Genomic DNA, 18,052 nt, shown 5'->3' with positions numbered 1-18,052 from the left:
GATTTCTTTCCTCGTTTTGATGCCCTGAACAGCGAAAGATTTATTCAGATAGACCACAAGCGTTCAACAAAAGGGACAGCAATCATCTCGCTGTACTTTCTGCATATATTTGGGAACAAAAATATAAAAGATACAACATTCTCTGCTGGACGATCTTATATTTGGGGAAACTTCACGTTTTGGAATTAAGAAACTTTATTTTTTTAGGATTTAACGAGGATACCATGTTGGAGAGAACAATGAGATGGCAAGTACTGTTGTTTGTCGTGATTTTTGCGCTCGATTGTGTAGCAGGGCAGGCCACTTACTCTATTCCAGAGGAAATGTCAAAAGGCTCCCTTGTTGGTAACATAGCTCATGATTTAGGGTTGGACGTGAAGAGACTGAAGTCCGGTAGAGCCAGAATATATACAGAAGATAAAGCAGAATACATCGAGCTAAACACAGACAGAGGTCTCCTGGTAGTCAAAGAAAGAATCGACAGAGAGACGCTGTGCGGACAGACAACGCCTTGTGCTTTACATCTGCAAATTACACTCGAAGACCCGATTGAATTTTATTCAGTTAATGTCGAAATTAATGACATAAACGACAATGTGCCCACGTTTAAGAAGGAAGAGATGAAATTTAGGATCAGCGAGTCGGCTGTGATTGGAGCAAAATTTGTATTAGAGAGAGCGATGGATCTAGATGTGGGGGTGAACGGGCTGCAGAGTTACTCACTTAAACCAACGGATAATTTCATTTTAAAGCTCAACAGCCAACAAGATGGCAGCAAAAAGGTGGAGATGGTTTTGCAAAAGCCGCTGGATAGAGAGGCGCAAGATCACATCGCATTAACTCTTACTGCCAGTGACGGCGGAGAGCCTCAGCTGTCAGGAACAATGCGGGTGGAAATTGTCGTGTTAGATGTAAATGACAATGCTCCCGTTTTTACGCAAGAAACCTATAAAGTTACTGTTATGGAAACTGCTCCGAGAGGAACTATTCTGAGTACAGTTCGTGCAGTAGATGCAGATGAAGGTTCGAATGGAAAAGTGGTGTATTCGATAACAAACACACTAGATGACGTGCCAAATTTATTCCAAGTAGCGGAAGAAAGCGGCGTTGTATCTTTAATTGGAAGCTTAGATTACGAAAAGACGCAGCGCTATGAAATACACGTACAAGCTGGCGATGACGGGGGCCTGACAGATTCGTGTAAGATTATTGTTGAAGTTACCGATACAAACGATAATGAACCTTCTATAAATGTTATGTCTAAAACAAAATCGGTAACAGAAAATTCCAAACCAGGTACGGTGGTTACGATAATTAATGTTCAAGACGCTGACTCTGGGGAAAACGGGAATGTTGAGTGTAGCATTGAGGAAAACATGCCGTTTTTGATAAAAGCAACTTCAAAGAAATTTTATAGTTTAGTGACAGACAGTGAGTTAGACAGAGAGATGGCCTCTAGTTATAACATCACAGTGACCTGCTCTGATAAAGGAGTACCCTCCCTCTCCAGTGGCATTACTCTAACCTTGGAGATCTCTGATGTGAATGATAACACACCTGCCTTTGAAAGGAGCTCATATGAGGCCTACATAGTAGAAAACAACACACCAGGTGTGTCTATATTTACTGTGAAAGCCACAGACGCTGACTGGAACCAGAATGCTCGTGTTTCTTATATCCTGGAGGAATCCTCTGTTAACGGAGTGCCAGTCTCTTCATATGTATCTGTTAGTGCTGATAGTGGAGTCATCCATGCAGTTCGCTCTTTTGATTACGAGCAGATCAAAGATTTTCAGTTTATTGTTAAAGCGCAAGATGGAGGCTCTCCTCCACTCAACAGCAACGTCACCATAAAAATCCTGATCCAGGATCAGAACGATAATCCACCTCAGGTTCTGTACCCAGTCCAGACTGGTGGCTCCATGGTGGCTGAAATGGTTCCTCGTTCAGCAGATGTGGGCTACCTGGTGACTAAAGTGGTGGCTGTGGATGTGGACTCTGGACAGAATGCCTGGCTCTCCTATAAACTACAGAAAGCCACAGACAGAGCGCTGTTTGAAGTGGGCTTACAGAATGGAGAAATAAGAACTATCCGTCAGGTGACTGATAAAGATGCTGTGAAACAAAGACTGACTGTCATAGTGGAGGACAACGGGCAGCCCTCTCGTTCAGCTACAGTCATTGTTAACGTGGCGGTGGCGGACAGCTTCCCTGAAGTGTTGTCGGAGTTCAGTGAATTTCCACATGATAAGGAATACAATGACAACCTGACTTTTTACTTAGTGTTGGCTCTGGCTGTGGTTTCCTTCCTCTTCATCACGTGTTTAGTGGTTATTATATCAGTGAAGATCTACAGATGGAGACAGTCTCGCATCCTGTATCACTCCAGCCTCCCTGTGATTCCATATTATCCACCTCGTTACTCAGACACTATGGGAACAGGAACTCTGCCACATGTGTACAATTACGAGGTTTGCAGAACGACTGACTCCAGAAAGAGTGACTGTAAGTTCGGAGGAGCTGGTAATCAGAATTTGTTGATAATGGACCCAGGTTCTACGATGCAGCGGATACAGAATGAGAAGAGCATCCTGGATGAACCCGACTCTCCTCTAGAGGTTAGAATACTTTGATTTATTTGATCGTTCTTATGCTTTACATCCCTTCCATATATTGAAATTGTAAATGCCCTGTGCTTATGTAGCACTTTATCTAGAGGACCCCAAAACTCTTTACGCTACACGCTGTTTTTCACACATTAACATTTATAGATTAAACAAAATCATTTACCTCTTTAATTGAATTCTTCTTCTTTGGTATCAAAAAAGCTTTATTTAACAATTATTTGAAGAGGATTAAAAAGTGAAACATTATTTGTTCTTACTTTGTCTCATAGCACATAGATACTTTTTAAGTCAAATGCAAATGTCCTCTTTTGCGTTTTTTCTTACGTCTTTTAGTCATTATTAATTCCATGCTAGTCAAAGTCAAGTTTCTATTTTGTTAATTTTGTGGAACCATTTTCTCTTTTTTTATTATTAATAGTTGGGTAAAGCATAGGGTAGGGCATTTTTAGTAAAACATGGGCTTACCTATCAACGTGAATAGCGCTGGCTTGTTCTGCCAAACGTCAGTCTTGCTTTATATAATGAAAATACATTTTTTATGTCAAACTGAATTCATCTGAATACAATCAGCTCGAGATAACCGATTAGGTCATGTGGGTATGAAGGCATTTTCTCAATTTCAGGACAAAGGACAGCGGCGTTTTCTACAGCATTCTTTTAAAACTTGTGATGGTGCTTTCACATAAAGTTAAAAAAACTAGATTCACTATCAGATACGATCATATATTTGATCATTCATTCAAACTAATAAAGTTGTGAGCAATGTTCCCTCATTTCTCACCATGGCCAAAGCAGGACTCTTATATATAACATACTATGCATCTCATGAACAGCAATGTTTTTGTTTTTTTTTATTTTAAGTGGGGTAAATCACTTATATTAAAAGCAAACTAATGGAAGTTGCTGCTGTAATCTGATTCTTTTAATAAGCCATGTAACTTTCTATGATCCCAGATTTATAACAGGTGTAATACTGGTGTGTGGCCATAGTGCGCACAGCTGATGTTGCTCACAGTGGTCCTCAGTGTACTCAGGGAGCCTGTGTGTATGCCCAGGCACATGAAAAATTAGAGGGTACATTGGTTGTGAGCTTATTTGTTATTCTGCTATTTTAAAACAAAAGCTTTAAAAACATTTGCCGGGTTACAGCAATAACAATTCAAAAGACCCTCTTTTTGTGCATAGTTTTCTCTTAAAATATTATATGATGATTATGATTATTATTTATTTATTTATTTTACTTATTTCATTTAAAAAAAAATTTTCGACATATAAATCTCAATTTAATCTGCAGTTTTTCATTTTGAACTCACAGGGCCGCTGTTGACCATAGTGTGTATTGAACAGTAGGTTTGCAGCAGGACCTCCTTTCTATCGTTCACATAATGAAGAAGGAGCACGACAGGAAAGGACCGCAGCAGATATTTAAAAGGAAAAAAAAAGGGGGAAAGAAATATCAGACTGACGACCTACGTGCTTTTGCGTGGATTGTGCTTGGTTTGAAAGATTGTCTGCGGCTGGAACTGAGACAAAATACTCGATTTTTAACCAAAGAGTTTTTCAGTGGAACAATACACGGATAGAACAATGAGGAGGCAAGTAACGGTGACTATCTTTGTCCTCTCCCTCGGCTTTGTGTTCGGGCAGGTTTCTTACTCTATTCCGGAGGAAATGGCCAAAGGATCTTTAATAGGAAACATAGCGCACGATTTAGGCTTGCAAATCAAACGCCTGACATCAGGCAAAGCGCGAATCTTCACCCGAGACAGCGACGAGTACGTCGAGCTAAACAGAGAAACGGGAGCCATCCTTGTGAAGGAGAGAATCGACAGAGAAACCCTTTGCAAAAAGACGACGCCTTGTTCTTTACATTTTCAGATTATTTTAGAAAATCCAATTGAATTTTATAGCGTTACGATCCAGATCACAGACATTAACGACAATGCGCCATCTTTCGAGAAGCGAGAAAAGAAATTCAAGATTAGTGAGTCGGCAGTGATCGGGGCTAAATTTGTTTTAGAAAGAGCGGTCGATCTTGATGTCGGAATTAATGACCTCAAAAGCTACACTTTAAAACCGACAGAGAATTTTGAGTTAAAACTACACAACAACCCCGATGGGAATAAAAATGTAGAGATGGTGTTACAGAAGCCATTAGACCGAGAAAAACAGCAAAATATGAAACTGGTGTTAACAGCTGTTGACGGAGGAGAGCTGCAGATGTCAGGAACGATGCAAATTGTTATTACAGTGCTAGACGTCAATGATAATGCTCCGGTTTTCACACAACAGATATACAAAGCTACTGTTACTGAAAATTCAGCAAAGGGAACAGTTGTTGCAACAGTTAAAGCTTCAGACGCAGACGAAGGTTTTAACAGTAAGATTACATACACAATTACAAACACCTTCGATGAAGTCAAAAATATATTTGAAGTCAACCAGGAAAGCGGTGAAGTGATTTTAATTGGAAATACGGATTTTGAAGAGTCAAGAAGTTATCAGATACATTTACTTGCCAGTGATGAAGGTGGTCTCACAGATTCTTGCAAATTATTTGTCGATATACAAGACACAAATGATAACAACCCACAAATTAAAATCATGTCAAAGTCTACTCTTATTTCAGAGGACGTGAAACTAAATACAGTAGTAACAGTGATAAGCATCGAGGACAAAGACTCAGGGCAAAATGGAAAAGTAAAATGCTTCATAAATGAGGATACGCCTTTCAGTTTAAAGTCATCAGCGAATGATTTCTACAGTTTAGTGACAGACAGCGAATTAGACAGAGAAACAAAAGCGGAGTATAACATCACAGTGACCTGCTCTGATGAAGGAGTTCCCTCCCTCTCTAGCAGCGTCACTCTCAACTTACAGATCTCTGATGTAAATGACAACGCACCTGTCTTTGAGAGAAGCTCATATGAGGCCTACATTGTAGAAAACAACACACCAGGACTTTCTATATTTACTGTGAAAGCTACAGACGCTGACTGGAACCAGAATTCTCGCGTTTCTTACATCCTGGAGGAATCCTCTGTTAACGGAGTGCCAGTCTCCTCATATGTTTCCGTAAGTGCTGATAGTGGAGTCATTCATGCAGTTCGTTCATTTGATTACGAGCAGATCAAAGATTTCAAGTTCTGCGTTAAAGCGCAGGATGGAGGCTCTCCTCCACTCAGCAGTAACGTGACTATGAAAATCCTGATCCAGGATCAGAACGATAATCCTCCTCAAGTTCTGTACCCAGTCCAGACTGGTGGCTCCATGGTGGCTGAAATGGTTCCTCGTTCAGCAGATGTGGGCTACCTGGTGACTAAAGTGGTGGCTGTGGATGTGGACTCTGGACAGAATGCCTGGCTCTCCTATAAACTACAGAAAGCCACAGACAGAGCGCTGTTTGAAGTGGGCTTACAGAATGGAGAAATAAGAACTATCCGTCAGGTGACTGATAAAGATGCTGTGAAACAAAGACTGACTGTCATAGTGGAGGACAACGGGCAGCCCTCTCGTTCAGCTACAGTCATTGTTAATGTGGCGGTGGCGGACAGCTTCCCTGAAGTGTTGTCGGAGTTCAGTGACTTTCCACACGATAAGGAATACAATGACAACCTGACTTTTTACTTAGTGTTGGCTCTGGCTGTGGTTTCCTTCCTCTTCATCACGTGTTTAGTGGTTATTATATCAGTGAAGATCTACAGATGGAGACAGTCTCGCATCCTGTATCACTCCAGCCTCCCTGTGATTCCATATTATCCACCTCGTTACTCTGATACTTTGGGAACAGGAACTCTGCCACATATGTATAATTACGAGGTGTGCAGGACAACTGACTCAAGAAAAAGCGACACTAAATTTGGTGCAGCTGGTAGTCAGAATGTGTTGCTAATGGATCCCAGTTCTACAGGGACGATGCAGCGGATACAAAATGAGAAGAGCATCCTGGATGAACCCGACTCTCCTCTAGAGGTTAGAAGGCTCTAACTCTTTCTATGCTGTTTTACCTATTTTGAATTCTAGCATAGAGACATTGTGTGTATTTCTAAGAGAACCAGGAAACTTCATAGCTGTTTTACTCATTGCACCTGCTTTTTTAAAGTTGAAATATTTAAATTTAAAATTGTCTGTTTGCATTTTTTGTTGAGCATTTGTTGGTTCCTATGACTGAATCTCGTGTGAAGAGCTTTAGGTTCTTATGGCTCTGTTAAAGCACTAAATGATTTAACGCTAGTTACTATTTTACTATATAGTTTTGTTTTTGACTTGTATGCATAAAGCTATGGGGTATTTGACAAAATGTGATTATTTTTGTAGCACATAAATCCAGATAAAAATATTTCTTGACTAATATATTTTTTATCCCATAACCTTTAAGGAAAAAGTTGTCTTGTTATATCTTTAGTTCGTTTAATATGAGTGATTAGTCTTGAAAAATTAAATTTTTTCCTCAAAATGGTGAACTTTTGTTTTAGTTTGCTAGTGGCAATGCATGGTCGTGCTTGACTGCATTATGTATTAGTATTGTGGACTCGGTCATTTCAGCACAATGGACAGCGAAACCATCTTCGAAGGTTTTTGTCCTGCAATATTTAGATGTGTCCCCGATTCAACACACAGTAATTTATATGGGTCAGCTACTACGGAAGCAGGCAGATACTTTTTCATTTTTGTTTAAGATCTAATATTTGCATTATGGTATGTTGATGTAAATAAGCATGTAAAAGTTGCGTTACGTCACCTCTCAAGGATTGGGGCTTGATTCCATGTCTCATTAAACCACATACACGTGTTTACTATCATTTTGAGTTATCAGATCCTTTAATATGCATTTCCTTTTTAGTTCTTTTTTTTTCTTTATAAAACCTGCTCTGTTGTCTAAGGATATTGTTGTATTAATGACTTAAAGCATTCTGCGACTTGAAATGCACCGGTTTGGATTATTTTAAGGTTTTTCTGCTGTAATAATAATAATAATAATAATAATAATAATAATAATAATAATAATAATAATGATAATAATAATTATATTATATTATATTATATTTTATTATAATAATAATATATTATGTTATAATAATAATATAACATAATATATTATGTTATAATATATAACATAATATAATAGTAGTAATAATAATAATAATAATAATAATATTATATTCTTGAAGATTAGTAATAAGATAGTAGTGTTATAATGATAAAAAAATTAATTATGAAAATAATTTCTGTAATAATATAATAAAATAGGGTGTGAGTATTAGGACATATAATTATATCATAATAATAATAATAATAATATCATTATTATTATTAATAATAATATTAATTATTATTAATTAATAATAATATTTTTATTATTATTATATAATTATATTAATAATAATAATAATAATAATAATAATAATAATAAGTATTATTATTATTATTATTATTATTGCTTCTTCTTTGCCAGACGCATCTTATTTTATATCTGTGTAGTTTTTCCATTTGAACTCTTAGGGCCGCTGTCGACCACAGTGTCTAACAAACAGTGGGTTTGTGGCAGCTTCTCCTCCGCACCGTCGACATAATGAAGCAAGAACACGACGTGAAAGGATCGCTAAAGCCTTTTAGAGTTTTTGAGACCGTTTTCGGATCATCGTTGCTGCGTGAATGTTGCTGGTTTTGAAACAATGGTTATGAGCTGAATTTACATCAACATCATCGCCAAGAGTATTACCATCAGGCTTTCTCAATGGAATATTACTCGGACAGAACAATGACGAGGCAAGTAGCGCTGTTCATATTCGTCCTCTCCCTCGCCTTTGTGCTCGGGCAGGTGTCCTACACTGTACCGGAGGAAATGGCCAAAGGATCTTTGATCGGGAACTTGGCTCATGATTTAGGTCTGCAAATTAAACGTCTAACTTCGGGTAAAGCACGGATTTTTACTCGAGACAGCGACGCGTATTTCGAGCTCAACAGAGAAACAGGGGTCCTCCTTGTTAAAGAAAAAATTGACAGAGAGGCGCTCTGTAAAAAGACGACGCCGTGCGCTCTGCAGTTCCAGATTATTTTGGAAAATCCGATGGAATTTTATAGCGTCACCGTCCAAGTAACAGATATAAATGACAATGCGCCGAAATTTGAAAAGGATGAAATTGATTTCAGGATAAGTGAATCGGCTGTTACTGGAGCTAAATTTGCTCTGGAGAGAGCTGTCGATCTTGATGTTGGAATTAATGACCTCAAAAGCTACACTTTAAAGCCAACACAGAATTTTGCTTTAAAGCTTCACAATAATCCTGATGGCAATAAAAACTTGGAGATGGTGTTACAGAAGCCTTTAGACAGAGAAAAACAGGAAAAGATCAATCTGGTGCTAACAGCTGTAGATGGAGGAGAGCCTCAGATGTCAGGTACGATGCTGGTTGTTATTACAGTGCTAGACATTAATGATAATGCTCCAGTTTTTACACAACAGTTATATAAGGCTAGCGTTATTGAAAATTCTCCTCAGGGAACAATTGTCACTGCAGTTACAGCTTCAGATGCAGACGAGGGTTCTAACAGTAAAATAAGATATTCAATTAGAAACACATTAGATGATGTGAGAAAAACATTTAAGGTGAACCAGGAAAACGGCGAGGTAACTTTAATCGGAAAGACAGATTTTGAAGAGTCGAGGAGTTATCAAATAGATTTACTTGCTACTGATGAAGGAGGACTCACGGATTCTTGCAAAATTATTATTGACATACAAGACACAAATGATAATGTACCAGAAATACATATAATGTCGAAGTCAACCATTATTTCAGAGGACGCGAACCTAAATACAGTTGTCACAATGATAAACATCGAAGACAAAGACTCGGAACAAAACGGAAACGTAAAGTGCTACATTGATGAGAATCTGCCTTTCAGTTTAAAATCATTAGCAAATAATTTCTATAGTTTGGTGACAGACAGCGAATTAGACAGAGAAAATCACTCAGAGTATGTTATTACAGTGACCTGCTCTGATGAAGGAGTTCCCTCCCTCTCCAGCAGCGTCACTCTTACATTACAGATCTCTGATGTGAATGATAACACGCCTGTGTTTGAGAGGAGCACATATGAGGCCTACATTGTAGAAAACAACACACCAGGTGTGTCTATATTCACAGTTAAAGCTACAGATGCTGACTGGAACCAGAATGCTCGTGTTTCTTATATCCTGGAGGAATCCTCTGTTAACGGAGTGCCAGTCTCTTCATACGTATCTGTTAGTGCTGATAGTGGAGTCATCCATGCAGTTCGCTCTTTTGATTACGAGCAGATCAAAGACTTCAAGTTCTGCGTCAAAGCGCAGGATGGAGGCTCTCCTCCTCTCAGCAGCAATGTGACTGTGAAAATCCTCATCCAGGACCAGAATGATAATCCACCTCAGGTTCTGTATCCAGTTCAGACTGGTGGCTCCATGGTGGCTGAAATGGTTCCTCGTTCAGCAGATGTGGGCTACCTGGTGACTAAAGTGGTGGCTGTGGATGTGGACTCTGGACAGAATGCCTGGCTCTCCTATAAACTACAGAAAGCCACAGACAGAGCGCTGTTTGAAGTGGGCTTACAGAATGGAGAAATAAGAACTATCCGTCAGGTGACTGATAAAGATGCTGTGAAACAAAGACTGACTGTCATAGTGGAGGACAACGGGCAGCCCTCTCGTTCAGCTACAGTCATTGTTAACGTGGCGGTGGCGGACAGCTTCCCTGAAGTGTTGTCGGAGTTCAGTGACTTTCCACATGATAAGGAATACAATGACAACCTGACTTTTTACTTAGTGTTGGCTCTGGCTGTGGTTTCCTTCCTCTTCATCACGTGTTTAGTGGTTATTATATCAGTGAAGATCTACAGATGGAGACAGTCTCGCATCCTGTATCATTCCAGCCTCCCTGTGATTCCATATTATCCACCTCGTTACTCAGACACTCTGGGAACAGGAACTCTGCCACACGTGTACAATTACGAGGTGTGCAGGACGACTGACTCAAGAAAAAGTGATAGTAAATTCGGTGGAGCTGGTAATCCCAACTTGTTGATAATGGACTCCAGTACTGCAGGGACGATGCAGCGGATACAGAGTGAGAAGAACATCCTGGATGAGCCCGACTCTCCTATAGAGGTTAGAAACTTTTAAGTTGCTTGTTATTCCCAATGTATTTCATCATCTACAGCTTTGATTACGGACCATTAAGGGCAAGAGGTTTTGTTTGACTTTTCTCCTTTTCAAATGTATCACGTTTTGTTGTTCAGTACCCTGGATAGAGGAATGATGCTTCATTGTGTAACTTTTTTAATACATCAATCTAGTGCTTACAGATGCCTTCTGCAGTGACATAGTTTGCAGTGTGGGTTGTCTCTGCAACAAAATATAAAACAAATATTAAAATTTTAAAAATGATTCAGTCAAGCTGATTTTGAGTATCATTTTGTTTAATCGGACTCTGAAAAAGAAAGTTGTCTGCGTCTCATTTCTGCAATTAATATTTTCAACTCTAAGGGTCGCTGTTTGAAAGGTTGTATTTTTATAGTGTCTCTCTCTCTTTCTCCTCCTCGTCTCCTTGTGTTGCATTACTCCTTCGTTTCCCTAGCGTTTTAATAGACGACACGAGCAGTTCACGTTCGCTAAAATCTCTAGGAAGGAGAGATTTTTGCTTATGAATGCGCATTTTCTGTTTAATTTGCAGAGTGGAACGACTATTATCCTTTCTTTGCATGGACTCTTTTAGAAAGATCGGTGTTTTTTGTGTGTGTTTTTTTTTAGACAGGATCCAGGTTTGACAGAACAATGAAACGGCAAGTACTTTCCTTTCTTTCCGTGCTCTGTGTGAGCTACGCGCTTGGACAGGTCAGTTACATCATTCCCGAGGAAATGCCCAAAGGTTCGGTGTTAGGAAACATAGCTCACGATTTGGGTTTGGATTTGAAAAGGCTGAAATTAGGTAACGCTCGTGTATATACAGGGGGTAGTATGGAATATATTCGTCTAAATAAAGAGAGGGGAGTCCTCGTTGTTCAAGAGCAGATAGACAGAGAGGCTTTGTGCGGGGAGACGACGCCTTGTGCTTTGCATTTTCAGCTTATTTTAGAAAATCCTATGGAATTGTTTCGCGTCACAGTCGAGATTACCGACATAAATGACAACTCACCTAGTTTCACACGCGCGGAAAAGCGCTTTGAAATCAGCGAGTCTGCAGCCATAGGCTCGAAATTTATATTAGAGAAAGCGATGGATTCTGACATTGGGATGAATGGACTGCAGGAATATACACTTTCTCCGACTGATAACTTCGTTTTAAAAGCTACAAAATCAAGCAGATGGAAGCAAAAAGGTTGAGATGGTTTTACAGAAGCCGCTAGACAGAGAAGAGCAGGAATCTATGACACTGCTGCTGACAGCTACAGATGGCGGAGAGCCGCAGATGTCAGGGACAATGCAGATATTCGTCACTGTTTTAGATGCAAATGACAATGCTCCGATATTTGACAAACCACTGTACAGAGCTAAAATATCAGAAAATTCCCCAAAAGGCGTCAGTGTAACCACTGTAAAAGCGTCCGATAAAGATATTGGATCAAATCAGGAATTGTCCTATCTCATATCTCCAGGCAAACATCATTTGACTGATATGTTTAATATTAACCCTAAAACTGGTGAAATTACACTGTCTGGTGAAATAGATTATGAAAAGTCAGCCATTTATCAAATGGATATTGAGGTGGTTGATAGTGGTGGTTTGTCAGATTCCACAAAATTAATAGTTGATGTTATCGATGAAAATGACAATTTCCCCCAAATAAATATTGCCTCAAAGACAGATAATCTAATGGAGGACTGCACCAAAAAATACTGTAATTGCAATGTTAAGTACAAGTGATCCAGACTCAGAGAGTAGCGGAAAAGTTGGGTGTTATATACAGGATGATGTTCCCTTTAAAATACAGACGACTTTAAATGGGTTTTATAGATTAGTTACAGGAAGTAGCTTTAGATAGAGAAGTTTCTCCCAATTATGATATCACAGTGACCTGCTCTGATGAAGGAGTTCCCTCCCTCTCCAGCTAGCGTCACTCTCACCTTACAGATCTCTGACGTGAATGACAACGCACCTGTCTTTGAGAGGAAGCTCATTATGAGGCCTATATTGTAGAAAACAACACACCAGGTGTGTCTATATTCACAGTAAAAGCTGCAGATGCTGACTGGAACCAGAATGCTCGTGTTTCTTACATTCTGATGGACTCCTCTGTTAACGGAGTGCCAGTCTCCTCATATGTATCTGTTAGTGCTGATAGTGGAGTCATCCATGCAGTGCGATCTTTTGACTACGAGCAGATCAAAGATTTCCAGTTCTGCATTAAAGCAGCAAGATGGAGGCTCTCCTCCAATGAGCAGCAATGTGACTGTGAAAATGATAATCCAGGATCAGAACGATAATCCGCCTCAGGTCTTGTATCCAGTCCAGACTGGTGGCTCCATGGTGGCTGAAATGGTTCCTCGTTCAGCAGATGTGGGCTACCTGGTGACTAAAGTGGTGGCTGTGGATGTGGACTCTGGACAGAATGCCTGGCTCTCCTATAAACTACAGAAAGCCACAGACAGAGCGCTGTTTGAAGTGGGCTTACAGAATGGAGAAATAAGAACTATCCGTCAGGTGACTGATAAAGATGCTGTGAAACAAAGACTGACTGTCATAGTGGAGGACAACGGGCAGCCCTCTCGTTCAGCTACAGTCATTGTTAACGTGGCGGTGGCGGACAGCTTCCCTGAAGTGTTGTCGGAGTTCAGTGACTTTCCACATGATAAGGAATACAATGACAACCTGACTTTTTACTTAGTGTTGGCTCTGGCTGTGGTTTCCTTCCTCTTCATCACGTGTTTAGTGGTTATTATATCAGTGAAGATCTACAGATGGAGACAGTCTCGCATCCTGTATCACTCCAGCCTCCCTGTGATTCCATATTATCCACCTCGTTACTCAGACACTTTGGGAACAGGAACTCTGCCACACGTGTACAATTACGAGGTGTGCAGGACGACTGACTCCAGAAAAAGTGACAATAAGTTTGGCAAAGCTTGTCAATCAAAACCTGTTGATAATGGACCCCAGTTCCACAGGGACGATGCAACGGATCCACAGTGAGACGAGCATCCTTGATGAACCTGACTCTCCACTAGAGGTTAGACATCAATATAGATGATGAATACTACATTTTTTTTAATACTCAAAATATTATACTTCTGATTTTGATGGTTTTTTTTACCTCTTTAAATATGGTTCTTGTGTTATTTTTTGAAAATTCTACCACTGTCTCTCTATATTGTACAATGTTTTTTCTCTCGGGTTCTGTGTTTCTGTTATTTATTTTAACAATAAAAGCAAAGATTATTAATTCTCACAGTTAATGGAAAATAATTAGTGAACTATACATGTATCATATTAGTAATACATTTTTTTTTCATTTGGTTGAATCAGTAAAAAGTGATATCAACAGTAAATCAATAATAATGACTATATCATAATAAAGGGTGAATGACACTAGTTCTTATGAAGAGATGCATTATTTACAGTGAAATAATAACAATAATATTATTATTATTATTATTATTATTATTATTATTATTATTATTATTATTATATTATATTATATAATATTGACTTATATATTATATATAATATTATATATGATTATTAATATATATATGTATTATATATTAATATATAATATATTATTAATATTATCTATTAATAATATATGTATATTATTTATATTAATAATAATAATTATTATTATTATTATTATTATATAGTTTTTTATTATAGTTTTTATTTTCATTTTTAATTTTTATTTATTTATTTCAGTGCTTATTGAGCAATATTAGTCATTCTGCTCGTCTTGCTATCTTTTCTTTTTCAAAGCATTTAACGGAATCGCCGCTATTGGCCAGTATGTGGCAGTCTTAGATAGGACTTGTAAATATTCCTCCCCTTTACATGTGATCTCTTAGACAATAAAAAGACCCTGAAACGCCTGCAGTTGGTTGGACGGATCTATTCTCCCTCATGCTTAAAACTCCTCATCATTTTTGGACGGATATTTAATACACTTTTGACGTTTTCCGCCTTTTTCCATCTGGATTTCGATTCGGAATATCCCGGCTACGCAATGAGAGAGAAGTGCTGCTATTCTTCTGCGTTTTCTGCGTGGACGTGGTTTCGGGGCAGGTCAGCTATTCTATTCCTGAGGAAATGGTGAAAGGTTCATTAGTCTGTAACATTGCTCAGGATTTAGGTTTAGAATTAAAAAGGCTGAAGTCGGGCAATGCTCACCTTTATTCGGGGGACAGTGGAGAATACATCGAGCTAAGCAGAGACAGGGGTGTCCTCCTTATCAAAGAGAGAATCGACAGAGAGGCATTGTGTGGAGACATGACTCCCTGTGCTTTGCATTTACAGATGATATTGGAAAATCCGATGGAGCTATTTCGAATAACTGTAGAGATTACCGACATTAACGATAATGTGCCCAGTTTTGCGTCGACTACGAAACGTTTTGAAATCAGCGAGTCGGCCTTTATTGGGTCTAAATTTGTCTTGGAAAAAGCTTTGGATGCTGACATTGGCGTGAACGGACTTCAAAGCTATTTGCTTGAACCAACAACCAATTTTGCTCTTAAACTAGAGAGTCAAGCGGATGGGAGTAAAAAGGTAGAAATGATTTTGCAGAAGCCTCTAGATCGAGAGAAAGAGAGAGAAATATCTTTACTACTGACTGCTGTGGACGGCGGAGAGCCGCGAATGTCTGGTACAATGCAGATAACTGTTAATGTGTTAGACGTAAACGACAATGCACCAGTTTTCACTAAATCCGTCTACAAGACGACATTAGTGGAAAATTCTCCCCGTGGTACAAGTGTTATTGCCGTTAGAGCTTCAGACAAAGACGAAGGGTTAAACGGGCAGGTTTCATACACAATTACAAATAGCAAGCAACGATTATCCGAGCTCTTCCAAATCGATAGAAAATCCGGGGAGGTTATTTTGACAGGAGAAATAGATTATGAAAAGGCGAAGGTCTTACAAATAGACGTCGAGGCGACAGATAACGGAGGGCTTTCTGATTCCAGTAAGATTATTATTGATGTGATTGACATTAATGACAACAGTCCCCAGTTAAAAATACTCTCAAAATCAGCATCTGTTTTAGAAAACGCGCCTGAGAATACTGTGATTGCCATGCTCAGCGTAAATGATCCTGATTCCGAAAGAAATGGCGAGGTCCACTGTAAAATTAATGACGAGATTCCTTTCAAAATAAAGGACTCAAAGAACGGATTTTATAGTCTAGAAACAGGCGTAGCTTTAGATAGAGAAGAAACCGCCCAATTTAATGTCACAGTGACCTGCTCTGATGGAGGAGTTCCCTCCCTCTCCAGCAGCGTGACTCTCACCTTACAGATCTCTGATGTAAATGACAACGCACCTGTATTTGAGAGAAGCTCATATGAGGCCTACATTGTAGAAAACAACACACCAGGTCTCTCTATATTTACAATAAAAGCTAGAGACGCTGATTGGAACCAGAATGCTCGTGTTTCTTACATTCTGATGGACTCCTCTGTTAACGGGGTGCCAGTCTCCTCTTATGTGTCTGTTAGTGCTGATAGTGGAGTCATCCATGCAGTTCGCTCTTTTGACTATGAGCAGATCAAAGATTTCCAGTTCTGCATTAAAGCGCAGGATGGAGGCTCTCCTCCACTGAGCAGCAATGTGACTGTGAAAATCCTGATCCAGGATCAGAACGATAACCCACCCCAGGTTCTGTATCCAGTCCAGACTGGTGGCTCCATGGTGGCTGAAATGGTTCCTCGTTCAGCAGATGTGGGCTACCTGGTGACTAAAGTGGTGGCTGTGGATGTGGACTCTGGACAGAATGCCTGGCTCTCCTATAAACTACAGAAAGCCACAGACAGAGCGCTGTTTGAAGTGGGCTTACAGAATGGAGAAATAAGAACTATCCGTCAGGTGACTGATAAAGATGCTGTGAAACAAAGACTGACTGTCATAGTGGAGGACAACGGGCAGCCCTCTCGTTCAGCTACAGTCATTGTTAACGTGGCGGTGGCGGACAGCTTCCCTGAAGTGTTGTCGGAGTTCAGTGAATTTCCACACGATAAGGAATACAATGACAACCTGACTTTTTACTTAGTGTTGGCTCTGGCTGTGGTTTCCTTTCTCTTCATCACGTGTTTAGTGGTTATTATATCAGTGAAGATCTACAGATGGAGACAGTCTCGCATCCTGTATCACTCCAGCCTCCCTGTGATTCCATATTATCCACCTCGTTACTCAGACACTTTGGGAACAGGAACTCTGCCACACGTGTATAATTACGAGGTGTGCAGGACGACTGACTCCAGAAAAAGTGACAATAAGTTAGGAAGAGCTGGTAGTCAGAATATGTTGATAATGGATCCAAGTTCTACAGGGACGATGCAGCGGATACAGAATGAGAAGAACATCCTGGATGAACTCGACTCTCCTATTGAGGTTAGACCACCATCCTGATGTTTAATCAATTTATTGATTGTGGGCATCACTTTTTCGTGTGATATTTATATAAATTTAAAAAAAAAAAACATACCCGTGCTTTTCTTGTGTAATTTTGATTTCACATTATCTCTCCAATTTTCATATTAATCAAAATTTTGTTTTTGCTGAGTTTTTTTATTAACCTCGTTTGACTTTTTTGATTTGAAATGTGTCAGGCTTTGCTCAATCGAATTACCAACACATTCTCACTCCCGACTCGTCATATATTGACGACTTGGGCAGGGTCCTTCAGCGTCACATGTTGACGATTTGGGTAGGTCACATGTTTTACGTGGATTATTAACGGGAAGGGTTCTCGCAACCGCTGCCGAACCTTCCAAACCCTGACAATTTGGTTAAGTTTAGGGCAAAAATTACGGTATGGCATAGGGTAAAACCCCTCGCGTCACATAATGACGCGAAAGGGGTGCTCTGCGCGTTAATATGTGACGAGGACGGACCGTCCGATGCGTCAATATATGACGAGTGGCGAGTGAATAACTGAGTGTACTTCAGCACCCCGGACAGTGGCAAATGGACTCTGGCTTTAGAAAGTGCCCTTTTCTTGCGCCAGTCTTTCTTCCTTCCTTTTAATAAACCTCGTCTCTTCTTAATTAATTAATTTATTTTTAGTTTTGTTTTATGATCAATTTGTATGCCTTCCTATTTTAAATATTAGATTTAAAGTGGTTTCAGTTGAAATAATTGTAATATTTTTCTCAGTCTTTCTCTTAACCGTATGTGTGTGTTGTTGTTGTTTTTTTTTTGTCGCACTATTATGGTCTTCTCTGTACTTTCACCATTTGT

General features: G+C 39.4%; 3 protein-coding genes and 1 pseudogene across 4 annotated transcripts in view; all 4 read left to right on the top strand.

Moving 5' to 3' along the window:
• The window catches only part of LOC116714991 (protocadherin gamma-A12-like), a 188,203-nt gene that overhangs the window by 93,446 nt on the left and 76,705 nt on the right, over positions 1 to 18,052 (top strand). The window lies entirely within an intron of this gene.
• Positions 1 to 18,052, top strand: part of LOC116714994 (protocadherin gamma-A5-like) — a 125,364-nt gene that overhangs the window by 30,612 nt on the left and 76,700 nt on the right.
• On the top strand, positions 11,424 to 13,868 carry LOC116715010 (protocadherin beta-16-like; annotated as a pseudogene).
• On the top strand, positions 14,756 to 17,236 carry LOC116715009 (protocadherin beta-16-like; the record flags this gene model as incomplete). Its single annotated transcript, XM_032555824.1, has 1 exon — positions 14,756 to 17,236. A coding segment is annotated over one exon (2,466 nt), but the record flags the coding sequence as incomplete, so codon positions are not given.

This window comes from Xiphophorus hellerii, chromosome 23 (assembly GCF_003331165.1).
Source record: "Xiphophorus hellerii strain 12219 chromosome 23, Xiphophorus_hellerii-4.1, whole genome shotgun sequence".
NCBI lineage: Eukaryota > Metazoa > Chordata > Actinopteri > Cyprinodontiformes > Poeciliidae > Xiphophorus > Xiphophorus hellerii.
The sequence above is the reverse complement of the archived record's forward strand: the minus strand, read 5'-3'. Positions and strand labels throughout refer to the sequence as shown.